The 14,870-nt window shown below is 43.4% G+C and overlaps 1 protein-coding gene across 4 annotated transcripts in view; it reads right to left on the bottom strand.

The window, feature by feature from the left end:
- The window catches only part of SECISBP2 (SECIS binding protein 2), a 112,804-nt gene that overhangs the window by 39,164 nt on the left and 58,770 nt on the right, over window positions 1-14,870 (bottom strand). For all 4 annotated transcript variants that reach the window (XM_033928797.1, XM_033928790.1, XM_033928774.1 and 1 more), the window contains exons 6-7: window positions 11,663-11,800; window positions 3,975-4,113 (exon numbers count right to left, since the gene is read on the bottom strand). In XM_033928797.1, coding sequence (XP_033784688.1) covers window positions 3,975-4,113; window positions 11,663-11,800 — 277 coding nt within the window. The remainder of the gene's footprint in view (window positions 1-3,974; window positions 4,114-11,662; window positions 11,801-14,870) is intronic.

Genomic DNA, 14,870 nt, shown 5'->3' with positions numbered 1-14,870 from the left:
AGATGTTTGGGCAAACAAACTCCTACAAGAAAATGGAGACTAAGAACTGACTCTGAAGTGATCCTATAAGTATCCTGTGCAGCCCAGAGTCATACCAAAGCAGATAACCTTAACCCCAAAAACCATGACAGGAAGCAAAACAAATACTAATCCCTGTAACAAGGGAACAAATGGCAACTGACAAGAATAACCAATTCAGAAAAATAGAATTGTAAGATAATCTCCAAGGTAGAAAGCCTATTGCTCCCACTTGAACATGTCATCTATTTATTTTAAAAAATTATATCCTGCTACATCCTACAATTCCGGACAGGTAACAACAATACATAATATATTAAGAAACAAGCAATATAAAATCACTAATACTATTTCTTTATAACAACGCAATTCAGCAAGTTTTCAACAGCGCACTGAAAAAAACAAAACAAAACCAAATTACATGTGTCATTAAGAAAATGCATGATCAAATAGCATGGTTTTTACCATTTTCCTGAACTGCAAAACATTTGATGCTTTTTTTTATCTCAATAGGCAATGCATTCCAACACATTGCTCCTTGAAAGGTCAACATGGTTTTACGAAAACTTGAGAGTCTGGCCTTATTCATGGGCAGCACTTCCAGGTACACCTCTGTAGGTGCCAGTAACTGCAACTGGGTGGATTCTGGACTGGTATAACGGGACTAAAGGAAAATAAATTAGCAGGTAAAATCTAATTTCTCTTTCCTTAGCATCCCTCCTAACCAGTCTAAATGCATGAAAAAAGCAGTGAATCTTAAGGGTGGGTAGCTGCCATGCCTGCAGTCAAACACACTTGCTCCAAAATTCACATTCTGGCTAGCCTGCAAATTTAGCCTATTTACAAAGGAATATAGCAAAGACCACATGGCTGACCTGCAAATGTTCTGAGAAGGAATCAAACTAGCTCTGCCCCGAAGTTGTCTGACCCCCTAGTAGAATGAGACTTCAACACTGCAGGATCCTCGCACTGCTTGAGAATATATGCCCAAGCAATGGCCTCCTTAAATCACCATGCCAATGTGGCTTTTGAGGCTACCTTTCCTTTTCTTGCCCCCTCCCCCAATAAAAGGACAAACAAGCAGTCCAAGTGAAAGAATTCCTGTTCTTTTCAGATAACTGTGCGATTATCTCTAGATATCCAAGTGATGCAAAAAAAAATGCTGCCCTTCATTACCCCCAGCTTGCTCCGAAACAATGATCAAAATACACCTCAGAAACAAAGGGTGGCACATGCAGAAGCACCACCATTTCCCACTCTCTGCAACATAAAACCTGTAATTCTGTAGGACAGCGGAGCCTGGAAGGTGGCAGTTTGAAGTCTAACAACTAAGACTTTCTCGTAAATTCTCTTTTCTATGGGAAGAAAAGTGGCTCAGGCTTTTCCCTCAGTGACTCCAACCCCTCCCTACCGTGTATGGCCCAATAGATCATCATGTTCTTCCTGGGATTCTTCTTTGACAAGTCAAAAGTTAACCAGCTAATGCTGAGGTAGAGCCGGCTGCAGCAGAAAGCACTTAGATTGGAGATACATTTCTAAGCCCAGATCAGCGTTTCCCTCTGCTACAACTATCAGCTTCTCCCACTAGATCTGGGTGAGACAAATTCGAAGTATTGATGTCTCTCAAGTCTGAGGTGTCAAATCAAACACAAGTTTGCCAATCCAGTAACTTGTGTCGGCTATTCTAGTGGCGGAGGCTGCAAATTTTCTTCTACAACCTGAGAGCTCTTTCTCTCCTAGAATCCCAGAGTCTTTACAGCAATACTTGGCTGTTTCTTTGGGAAAGTAAAGTCAGTCTATCTTACAAATACTGAATTACCTTGCAACATCCATAGCAATTCATTCTGTAATCTATGTGGTGTGCTATTCAGTAACTGGGTCAAGCTTTATGTCCACAGATTAATTCACATCAATTACATATACAAGATCATGAGAAACAAATTGATACCTTAAAGAATGAAGTGGACAATTTTAAACATGAATTGGGAGAATTAAAAATTATGGGGTTAATAAAAAAAAAAAAAAGTCTAAAAAGTGTCCTAAATGGCTACTTGGACGATCAAAAAGCCTGATCGTCCAAGTACTCATAATCAAAGCTGGTTTTTAGACGTATCTAAAACCAACTTAGGCCTTTCCCCTGCCTCTAAACGCACAGAGAGAAAAGCGGTGTGTTTAGAGGAGGGGAAAGGGCGGGAGGTGGGCCGACCTACACCTAGCCGTACAACAGGTATAACCAAAACAGTTAAAGGTTGCCTAGTCGGCAATTAGACCTTTTTCACTTAGATGAAATAAAACCAGGTCTAAGTGCCGAAAAACGGGCTGCTGAGCTGATGGCCGTTGGCACCATCAGTTCAGCGGCCCGGCAACCTAACCATTGCGGCAGTTTGGGAAGAGGAGTGATGGCATCGCGGTAGGGGAGATGAGGCATCTCTCCTGCCGTGATGAATCACTCCCCCCCCCAAACACAACATCGGAGCAAGAGGGAGGCCAAGCCCTCTTGCCCTGCGGCAGCCGCGACCCCCCCGACACGATCAGGGCAAGAGGGAGCCCAAGCCCTCTTGCTCTGTGGCAGCCGCGGCACCCCTGACTCGTTCGGGCCAGGAGAGAGCCCCAAGCCCTCCTGGCCCAGGAGAACCCCCCCCTACCCCCACCCCCACTACAGTACGGGCAGGAGGGATCCCAGCCCCTCCTGCCCTCAACGCACCTCCCCTCCCCCAAGAACCCAGCCGACCCGCGACCCCCCCCCGGCCGACCCCACGACCCCCCACCCCACCCCCCCTTCCCCATAACTATTTTAGGTTGGCCGGACAGACGGGTGCCAAACCCGTCTGTCCGGCATGCAGCTCAACGAAGAATGGGGCTGGATTGGCCCAGGGGCACCAAAGCCCCGCCTCCTGGTGGGGCCTAAGACACCTGGGCCAATCAGAATAGCTGAAAGAATTCTGCATTGAGGAGTGGACAAAACTTTCCTCAGACCGATATCAGAGACTGGTAGATGGCTACAAGAAGCGCATCAGTGCAGTTATTTCAGCCAAAGGGGATAACACTAGCTATTAGGGTGTCCTAATTAATTCCTCAGAATACACTTTTTTGTGGATATTTTTTGCTTCATGAGTAAATCAAGGAATTTTTTGTTGTTTACCTGCAATTAAATCACTTTCTTTACCAGAGATAAAAAAAAAAAAGATTTGACATCAATATGTGAACATTTCTTATAAAAGAACTGAATATGTTCATGGGGTGTCCTCATTTTTTCACATGACTGTATAAAGTAAGGAACATTTTTTGATTGTTTATAACAGTATACTGATAATTTTTTTTCATTTGCAGAGATTTCCTGCTTGAATTGAAAATTTGAAATTCAGCTCATATTCCTGATTTTGGTTAAACACTTATATTTTGGTTTAAACACCTATATTTTGGTTAAACACCTGATTTTGGTTTAAACACCTATATTTCATTGGGCTCCCTGAGGAAGACTGCGAAACATGGTCCGCGTCGGGACCCCTGAAACAAGTCTGGCTTAAAAATTTTGCTAATTTTTTCAAGTTAAAGTAAATATTATTCTTCACGTTAAAGAGCAGAATATTCACTATAAATTGCTACATATGAAGTGATTGGGTGGTGAGTCCTTCAATAGGACTATATTCAGGTGGTTTAATTCTTCAAGATTCTTATACAAGAGATCATTTAGTTGTGCTTCCAGTTTTTCTTTTGATCCTTGTTACATTATAAGTGAATAGTTCCCTGGCACTCAAATTTTGACTTAGTCTGAACCTTTATAGAACTTTGCCAAAGGCATCCTGTTATTAAATTATATCCCAACTGTATTAAAAATGAAACTTATACTAAAGATCTTAGTACAAATCTGATCAATGTATCATAGATAAGACCAACAATCTTCCTGACTGGATACTCAAAATGTAATGGAAGGAAATTTAGAGGATGTGGCTCACCTGACACCACAATAGGTTTGGAAGATGGCTTCTGTTTTTCAGTGTGCTGCCTATGTTCCAGTGCAGCCAGTATGTCACCCAAATCTAACTGAACAGGAGCTTTACTCTTCTTACCATTGCTCTTATTCTTGGAAGCCTCCTGAAAGAGAGAACTTGAAAAATAAGAATTACTTCACAGAGCTCACCTGGTATTACAATGCACTAAAATCTTTTAAGAAAGAAAAGTAGTTCTCGTGCCTTAAAATGTTGGATTTAATATTCAAGATTTCCTTTGTTTATTCTCCTTAATATTTGAGCACCTCTCTCTCATAATGTGGACTTCATGGAATGTTTAAAGGATTATATTATCCTTATGAAATGATGTATATGTATTTTTTTTGTTTTTCCATATCCTGTATCTTTTGTAGATATGTTACAAAAAGTGCATAAATAAAAGAAAAAAAAAAAGCTACTACTAAAATTTATTATTTCTATAGCACTTCCCTGCTTTAAAGAGTTTACAATCTAATTATAAGACAAAAAGGGTGACTCTATACATGCCACTCAGGTAAGGAATTACAATGGAAGTGATGCGGGAACTATAGAGGGAATAACAAACAGATATGGGTGCATTACAAGTGGGTTGGGTTAGGACTTAAACTCAGCTTCAAAAAAGTGGGCTTTCAGCATGAATTTGAATATTGTCAGAGACAGAGCCTGACGTACCGAGTCAGACAAGTTTTTCCAGGCATACGGCACAGCAAGGCAGAAGGGACGGCGTCTGGAGTTAGCAGTAAAGAAACAGAAATATGATGGCAGATAAAGGCCAAATGGCCCATCTAGTCTGCTCATCCACAGTAACCATTATCTCTTCCTCTAACAGATCCCACATGCCTATCCCAAGCCTTCTTGAATTCAGATACAGAAGGGTACAAACAAGAGAGACTTACCTGGTGGATGGAGTTCCCGGGGCTGAGTATAGGGAGAGATAAGAGAGGAGAAATACTGAGAAGCTGCAGAGTGAATACATTTATAGGTCGATAAGAGGAACTTGAACTGTATGCGGAAACGGACAGGGAACCAGTGAAGGGATTTGAGGAGAGGGGTAAATGTGAGCATAACGACACTGGTGGAATATGAGGCATGCAACAGAATTCTGAACAGATTGAAGGGGAGAGAGATGACTTAGCGGAAGACCTGCGAGGAGTAAAGTTGCAGTAGTCCAGGTGAGAGGCGATGACAGTGTGGATGAGAAACTTGGCAGTGTGCTCAGAAAGGAAAAGCTGGGTTTTAGCGACGTTGTAAAGAAAGAAAGAAATGACAGGTTTTAGCGGTCTGTTGGATAAGGAAAGAGATGAGTCAAAGATGACCCTGAGGTTGTGAGCTGACAAGACAGGGAGGATAAGAGTGTTATCTACTGAAATAGAAAACAGAAGAGGAGAGGCGCGTTTAGGAAGAAAGATAAGGAGTTCAGTGTTGGTCATGTTTAATTTTAGATGGTGGTGAGACATCCAAGTAGCAATGTCAGACAGGCAGGCTGAGATTGAGGATTAGATTCAGATGTAGAAATTTCAGATGTAGAGAGTTAGATTTGCAAACTGCCAGCATAGAGGTGATACTGGAAACCCCGGAAGGAGATTAGAGCACCAATGGAAGAAGTGTAGATGGAGAAAAGTAGAGGTCCCAGGACAGAGCCCCGAGGTACACCGACTGATGGCGGTATGGCGGTGGAGGAGGATCGTCCAGAGCTTACACTAAAAGTAGGATGAGAAAGATAAGAAGAAAACCATGAGATAACAGAGCCCTGAAATTCAAGGGAGAACAGTATTACTGATGAATAGGCTGTGATCTACAGTGTCAAAAGCTGCAGATAGATCAAGAAAGATGAGGATGGTGTAGAGCAGGGGTCTCAAAGTCCCTCCTTGAGGGCCACAGTCCAGACTGGTTTTAAGGATTTCCCCAATGAATTTGCATGAGATCTATGTGCATGCATTGCTTTCAATGCATATTCATTGGGGAAATCCTGAAAACCCGCTATGTTAAATTAGTAAGTAAACGGCGTAGGAACTATAAGCCGCAGTGATTCACTGCGGAGATCTCAGACCTCATCAAGGAGAAGAAAAAAGCATTCATCTCTTACAAACAATCAGGGAAACAAGACTCTAGAGCAGAGTACCTGACCAAGTCAAAAGCCGTCAAAACTGCAGTCAGGGAGGCCAAATTCCACGTGGAGGAGTCTCTAGCAAAGAACATCCAGAAGGGAGATAAATCATTCTTCAGGTACATCAGTGACAGAAGTAAAAACTCAGGAGGGATAGTACGTCTTAGGAAATCAGACGGAGAATATGTGGAAAAGGACTCAGAAAAGGCACAACTGTTAAATGAATATTTCTGCTCAGTCTTCACCTGAGAAGCGCCGGGACACGGCCCTCAGCTACAGACAAGGGTTAACTCAGTTGACCCATTTAGGAATTTCAAGTTTACACCCAGCAGTGTCTACAGTGAACTGTCAAGGCTCAAGGTTAACAAGGCTATGGGGCCTGACAACCTACACCCCAGGGTGCTCAGGGAGTTGAGTGATGTCTTGGCGGAACCGTTGGCCGCGCTCTTCAACCTCTCCCTTAGTACAGGCAGCGTCCCGTTGAATTGGAGGACGGCTAACGTCATTCCACTCCACAAGAAAGGCTCAAAAATAGAGGCAGCAAACTACAGACCAGTGAGTCTAACTTCAATAGTGAGCAAACTAATGGAAACCCTAATCAAACACCAATTAGACACGATCCTTAATGAGGAGAATCTACGGGATCCCCATCAACATGGATTTACTAAGGGGAGATCCTGCCAATCCAACCTGATCAGCTTCTTTGACTTCGTGATGAGGAAGCTAGAAGTTGGGGAGTCCCTGAACATCATATATCTGGACTTTAGCAAAGCATTCGATAGCGTACCACACCGCAGGTTGCTAAGCAAGATGAGTTCTATAGGATTGGGCGAGACATTGACAAAATGGGTTGGGAACTGGCTTGGAGGTAGGCTTCAAAGGGTAATGGTGAACGGCACCCCCTCTGAAATGACAGAGGTGATCAGTGGAGTGCCCCAAGGCTCGGTCTTGGGCCCGATCCTATTCAATATCTTCATAAGTGACTTGGCAGAAGGGCTCTGAGGTAAAATAACATTATTCGCCGATGACACCAAGCTAAGCAATGTAGTGGGCAAAAGCACAACGGACAAAAACTCGATGCCCGACAACATGATGCACGATCTACTCCTACTGGAGTGCTAGTCTAGGACCTGGCAACTCAGTTTCAATGCCAAAAAATGCAAAGTTATGCACCTGGGTAGCCAAAATCCATGCAGGACTTATACCCTTAATGGTGATGTCATCTGACAGAGCCCCGATGGTTCTTTAGCAGCTTCCATCTTGAACATCGACTCCCACAGGAAACAGCGACGCTTAAACGCACGTGCTGTTAGAGTGGAACAAGGCCGGCACGATTTCGGAAGATGTTCCGGACCAAGATACTGCAGACAGCGTCGATGCGGGTCCGTCAGCGAAATCGCGCGCTGGCACTTGATTTACTTTTTAAAACCGATAATCGGCCGGGACATAGGCCGAAAAAGCTCCACCGCTAGATCGAAGGAATAAAACACACGATTAAGAGAAAAATAACTCAAAACCGCAGTACTAGAAGGCAAGAACACGGGTTCACTCAGCGCAGAGAGTGGAAGCAAACTTCTCAGCTCCGCGGAAAGAAAAGAACTGAGGAGACACGCCCGGACCATCGGGCGGGAAGGCACTCGCGCATGCGCGGTGCGGGCATCTCGAGACTTAGGGGTGATCGTCAGTGAGGAAATGAAGGCTGCTAATCAAGTGGAGAAAGCTTCATCCAAGGCAAGACAAATCATGGGTTGCATACTCAGGGGTTTCGTCAACCGTAAGCCGGAGGTCATTATCCATGTTGAGGCCCCATCTGGAATACTGTGTGCAATTCTGGAGGCCGCATTATCGCAAGGATGTGCTGAGGATGGAGTCAGTTCAGAGAATGGCCACCCGGATGGTCTCGGGACTCAAGGATCTCCCGTATGATGAACGGTTAGAAAAATTACAGATATACTCACTCGAGGAGCGCAGAGAGAGGGGAGACATGATCGAGATGTTCAAATATCTCACGGGCCGCATCGAGGCAGAGGAAGATGTCTTCTTTTTCAAGGGTCAAACGGCAACAAAAGGGCATCCGTGGAAAATCAGGGGCGGGAAACTGCGAGGTGACACCAGGAAGTTATTTTTTACTGAAAGGGTGGTTGATCGCTGGAATAGTCTTCCACTTCAGGTGATTGAGGCTAGCAGCGTGCCTGATTTTAAGGCCAAATGGGATCGACATGTGGGATCTATTCACAAGGTAAAGATAGGGGAGGGTCATTAGGGTGGGCAGACTGGAATGGCCGTGGCCCTTATCTGCCGTCTATTTCTATGTTTCTATGTTTCTATGATTGCGGCCCTCAAGGAGGGACTTTGAGATCCCTGATGTAGAGGCCTTTGGATTTGGCCAGGAGCAGGACATTGGAGACTCTAGCAAGGGCAGTTTCCATAGAATGAAGAGGGTTGAGGATAGCTCGCCACAAGAGGGCACCCGCTCAAACTCAGGGGCGGAAAATTTCATGGCGACACCAGAAAGTATTTCTTCACAGAGAGAGTGGTTGATCATTGGAACAAGCTTCCAGTGCAGGTGATCGAGGCAGACAGCGTGCCAGACTTTAAGAATAAATGGGATACCCATGTGGGATCCCTACGAGGGTCAAGATAAGGAAATTGGGTCATTAGGGCATAGACAGGGGGTGGGTAAGCAGAGTGGGCAGACTTGATGGGCTGTAGCCCTTTTCTGCCGTCATCTTCTATGTTTCTATATGAAAGTCAAGAGAACAGCAGTGAACAGAACGTTCAAGTAGCTTGGATAAAGAATGGACAGAGGGAGATGGGGTGGTAATTGGAGGGGCATGTAGGGTCCACCGAGGTTTGAGGAGTAGCAAAGCTACAGCACGTTTGAAAGCATCAGGTACAGTTGCAATGAAGAGCAATGGACTGAGGATATGGCAGATTGAGGGGATGAGAGTTGGAGAGACAGTGATCAGTAGACGGGTGGGGATGGGATCAGAGGAATAGGTATTGACTTTGGAGGAGGAATGAAAATGTGCAATTTCCTTTTCAGTGATTTCAGAGAAGGAAAAAAAGGTGGCAGGGGTAGACAGAACGGACTGGAGGAGGATGAGTGGAGGCAATTTGGTCAAGATCCTCACCATAGAAGTACTCAGCCATAGTCTGGGGAGAAAGCGAAAGAGAAGTTGGAGGTAAAGAATGACACGAGGACAAATTTTTCCCCATCCCAGGGGAACTCATTTTCCCATCCCGTCCCCATAAGTTCTTTTCTTGTCCTTGCTCCATTTCTGCAAGCTCCATCCTCATCTGCAGAAGCCTCAAACACTTTAAAATCATAAGTGCTCGAGGCTTGTGCAGTTAAGGCAGAGTTTATAGGAATGGGGCAGGGACTCTCTATTTAGTGTTTTCTCTCTCCAACCCCTCCTCAAGCACACAGAGAGCCGCCTCTGCTCCCCAAGCACACAACCAGTCAAATCCTGCTTTCCCCTACCCTCCAAGCACATAGCCAGCCATTCATGTTCCCCTTCTCCAGTGTAAAGACAGCCACCCCTGTAGCACACTCACACCTTGCTCTCTCACCAACCATCTCCTCCCTCAGTTTTGACCAACAGCAGAAGGAACAACTTTAACTCTGCCATTTTGATGCTAAAAGTACAATTTGAACCATGTGGTTCAGATTTTATTTTTTGTGCCAAAGCGGCAGAGAAGGAAGCTGGGACCTGAAACAAGCCGCTCTTTCTTTCACTTCCAATCAGTGCTAGGGGAGAGGGACTGTGTGCACAACAAGCAACTTAACAGGTCAGAGGTACTGGAACACTTTTTTTTTTTTTAAAAAGAACTTCCCCCCAGTGAGGTGCACATATGTTGAGGGCTACAGGACCTAGGTGTCAGGATGCATTTGTTTTAGCTGCCGTGGCACCTGACGTCTGAAGTTTGTTGAGCCCTGGATTATGCCACATTTGTCTAGAGCCCTTTGGGTGATAACCTGGAAAAGGTTGATAGGGATGTATGTCATTGGCACTCACTGGTCAGTGTCATGGTCCTGTTCTGGAAGATATTCATCAGCTCTCCTTCAGCAGCATTGGACCTGAAATGGCCCAGACTTAAAAAATATATATATGCTGAAGACTATTGAACCGCATCATTAGAAAGTGACCATGCTTTTACCATTCAGGGCTCTGTGCATCATCTGCTTTATCCAGCACAAGTCCTGGTTATCACATTGAAGTCCTCACTTCAAAAATAGTGAAGATCGCTGGTACAGGGGCAAAAGTTAGAAGACTGCTTGGGAGAATAGAGAGAAGAATGGCCAGCAGGTAAAAGAAGGTGATAGTGCTTCTGGTGACACCTCATTTCAAGTACTGATGTACGATTCTGAAGACAAGATAATTTAGAAACAGTATGGAGCAGGAAAAGAAGGCAGCTATTAAAATAGTCAGTGGTCTTTGTCATAAAGTATATGGATCTCAATATGTATACTTTGGAAAAAGGTGAAAGGGAAGATATGACAGACATTTAAATACCTCCGTGGCATAAATGCACAGGATACGGGCCTCTTTAAGTAAAAGAAAGCACTGGAATGAGGGGGGCATAGGAAGAAGGTAAATGGGGATAGACTTGGAGCAATTTAATGAAATACTTTATGAAAGGGTGCTGGATATGTGTAATTGCTTCCCAGAAGTGATGGAAATGAAGACTATATCTGAAATCAAAAATATCATGGGAGAAGAATGGAGAATATCTCAGAAAGAGGAAGGGTTAGTAGAGATTAGTAGATGGTATGGCTAGGTAGACTGGACATGTCATATGGTCTTTATCTGCTGTCACTTTCTCTGTTTCTATTATTTAATCATCATTTTCTTATTTGGCCATAAAAAAATTTTTGTTCATATAAACAGATAATCTAGTTTTTACTGTGTGTTGTAGAAGGGTGACTCCTGCAAAACCTACTATGATAACTGCTCTATTTACCTACTGTACAAGTAGATTTATTTTTCACTCCGTCAAAATTTACAAAGACTAGGGGACACTTGATGAAGTTACAGGGAAATTCTTTTAAAACCAATAGGAGGAAATGTTTTTTCACTCAGGGAATAGTTAAGCTCTGGAACGCATTGCCTGAGGTTGTGGTAAGAGCAGATAGCGTAGCTGGTTTTAAGAAAGGTTTGGACAATTTCCTGGAGGAAAAGTTCATAGTCTATTATTGAGAAAGACAAGGGGAAAGCCACTGCTTGCCCTGGATCGGTAGCATAGAATGTTGCTATTCCATGGGTTTTGGCCAGCTACTAAGAACAGGGATTGGCCACCGTGGGAACGGGCTACTGGGCTTGATGGACCATTGGTCTGACCCAGTAAGGCTATTCTTATGTTCTAAATATAACTTGCTTTGAACTACTACTGGCCACTGTTGGAAACAGGATACTGGGTTTCATAGACCTTCGGTCTGTCCCAGTATGGCAATTCTTATGTTCTTACTGAAAAGCTGCTTTTATTGAATTTTTTCACACATGGCAGCATTCCCTTAAAATTATATTAGAAATCTGAATTAACTCACCACCTGTATTTTCTTGGTTTCCAATGCTGATGAACTCCGTGGCTTGATTTTTTTCCCCAGTATTTTATCTGATTCAGGAGTTTGTAAATGAGAAGAATGATAATTTTCATTGAAAGCAAGCACTCTTCCAGTGTAAGACTAAAAAAAGAAGGAGGAAGGTTTAGTAACAATAAAAGCACTCACATTTCACTCTTCTTTGTTCAGTCAAATGTGAGTAGCATTTGCCTACTGATAAGATAGAACAAAAAAACCCCACAAAAAACCCAAGTAGGACACTACTTTGAGAATGAAACACTTTCAAGAATGTAACTGAAGCTCTTGAAATTCTCATGCAATCCCTCTGCTACCATTCACAAAGGATATAAATGGTAAATTACTTTTGGACATACCCCTCATTCTGGGGCTGATGCAGAAAGCTACTGTGGGGTGCAGCCCGCATTTAATGAGCAATTCGTAGATCCAGGTGTTAATATCCCAGATTGGCATTTCTAGGGCAAGGGTCAGAGAAGAACTTGGTCCTAAATGCCTTGAAGGTTCCGTCAGTGGCTTTTTCACTGCATCCAGATGATGCCTGTTTTTTTCTGGGGATAAGGGGGTAGGAGGTGGGGCTTGGTGTTAAAACATTCAGTGCTGCAGTCTTGGGATCTGAAGCTTGTGCTGGAAGCAGCATAGAATCTGTTTTTCTCCTTGGGATCTTGCCAGGTACTTGTGACCTGGGTTGGCCACTGTTGAAATAGGACACTGGGCTTGATGGACCTTTGGTCACAATGACAACTCTTATGTTCTTAAAGTCTGAAGGGGTCCACCTTTTGACACCGTCCTTCAGTGCAAGGCCTGTAAGACACTCTCCCCTCACCAAACGCTCCTTTGACTGCCCAGGATATCACCCTAACACTCCTCCTGTAATTCCTTCAACCTCCCAACCCCCACACCCTTGTAAAGGAAAGAGAAATGCCTTATTAGGCAGGTTAAATCCTGCCTAATAGTTGGAATGCACTGCTAGGGGTCAGGCACCACCATTTTGAAAGATAACAGTACTGAAGCCAGGAGTGATCGGTGAAGTCTTCTGCTGATTATCTAGTAGATATTTGAGAAAGAAGGGGGATGTTGAGTCATTCAGTTACCTCACAGTTCTGCTCAATTGCTAGATAATTTTTTTTCACCTATAGTTAGCTTTCTGATGAGAATATTAGAGTGATGGCATTGCATGGGCATGTTTATATAGGGTCACATCAGCATTTTGATGCTCTTTGCCTTCATATACTGGTAGAGAAAAATAACCCATACTTCCTTAGCATGTTCAACAGACCAGCCAGAACTTGCAGGTTGTTGTGCCCATTGATCAACAGATAGAGATAAGAGCATAGAGAATTGTTCTGTGCTCTTTGGGCCTGTGTGCAGCTCCAATAATTCAGTAGTTTTCTTTCTCCAGCAGGTGGTAGACAATGTGCTCTGCAGCTCCTGGTCTAGTTGGTTACTGGTTCCCAGATGAGCAAAGAGGAAGTGCACTAGCTGCAGGTGGCAGGGGGGTCCCCCTTCCCCATTCACATAAATTGCAGTTCTCCGCCTTCTGCTTCTTTAAAGAAAAAAAAGAAAGGAAAAAAAATGAAAGAAGAGACAGGATTCGCTTAATATTGGGAGGCTGTAATGAGGATCTCAAGCAACAAGAGGTGCTACGCTTTGATCAGAGTTGAAGCCATAAGGGGGGCCACTGGAAATACTTTTTCCCAGGAGAGGGAAGAGAAGCTTTACCAGTTTACCAAGCTAGCTAGCTCTGTGAGCCTTGCTTATGGTGGCTCAAGCATCGAATCAGGCTTTCAGCAGCAGGCAGGCTCAGTCTTGTGGCAGCACAACACTGCTCCTAGTGTGGGGTGAGGCACTCAGTCTTTGAGCACTGCTCATCATGCTTGTTTTCCTCCATAGTTGTTGTGCTAGTCAGTCCCCATGAGAGCTCTTCAAGTGCAGAAAGGAAAAAAGGACAGCAGAACAACACGACTGCAGATTCTGAAGTGCCTTTGGCTTCTCCTCAGAGGGGGGGAGGGGTAGTGGTTATGGATGTATCCACATATTGATCGGAAGCTATGCAGTAACTATCAGACACGATGACATATCAGATATTGAGTCATAATCCTACAGTTCAGTTACAGGAACAAATTCATATGTCATTGTGTCAGGCTATTTCAGAGGGAATTATTTCAATGAAAGAGTTCAAATATCTTTATTGCAAGTTTCTAGTGATATCTACTATCTCTTTTCTCCCCAAAATTCACAAGTCTCATTTGAAACCTCCGGGACATCTCGTGCAAGAAATCTTTATTAGAACCTCTGTCACAATTCATAGATTTTTACTTATAGCCTTTTGTCCAAAAAATCACTTCTTACATTTGTGATTCTATGGATCTCTTAATACAATTAGAGAATTTATCTATCCCAGTTGCATTACAAGATGATGTTCTCTATTAGTTACACTGGACATTACATCCTTGTATACCACAGCATGAGGCTCTTGTTGTGCTGGAACAATATTTAGCTGCATCCGTTAGGTAGGGAACAAGATGGATTTGCTTCTTTTTAAGGCACATTTAGTAATTGAGAACAATTATTTTTGTTTTGAAGATCAATTTTATCTCCAGATAAAGGGTGTGGCTATGGGGGCAACTGTGGGGCCCTTCGTTTCCTGCCTTTATATGGCAGAATTTGAAAAAAACCACGCTTATCCATCTGTTCATTTTTCTAAAGTATTGAGCTGGAAACGCTTTATAGACGATATAATTTTCATTTGGCACTCATTCTGAATTGGACAATTCCATACAGTATTTAAATAGCTGTAATCATTGCATACAATGTTCAATTGTTCTATAAAACTGGTAAATTTGAGACTACCATTCATAGCAAGACCACAGACAGGGATTCAAAGCTACATTATAGAAGTTTCCTCCCCAAATGCCTTAGAGATAGTACCCCTACAGGACAATTATTGAGATTGAAGCGTCTCTGCTCATCTACATCAGAATTCAAATCCCAAGCTAACATAATGACACAAAGATTCCAGCAGCATGGGTATCCAACACATACTGTGAAAAGAGCTGTTAACATGCTGATCAAGACTGGCTTTTTCTTCCTAAATACGGGTCTCGTCAATCTGACCATAGGGTTACTTGCATGTTACCTTTTTCTAATATGTCTTCTCAATTACAACAAGTAATTA

The sequence above is a fragment of the Geotrypetes seraphini genome, chromosome 1 (assembly GCF_902459505.1).
Source record: "Geotrypetes seraphini chromosome 1, aGeoSer1.1, whole genome shotgun sequence".
In the NCBI taxonomy this organism is placed as follows: Eukaryota; Metazoa; Chordata; class Amphibia; order Gymnophiona; family Dermophiidae; genus Geotrypetes; species Geotrypetes seraphini.
This window is presented reverse-complemented; position numbering and strand designations above follow the sequence as displayed.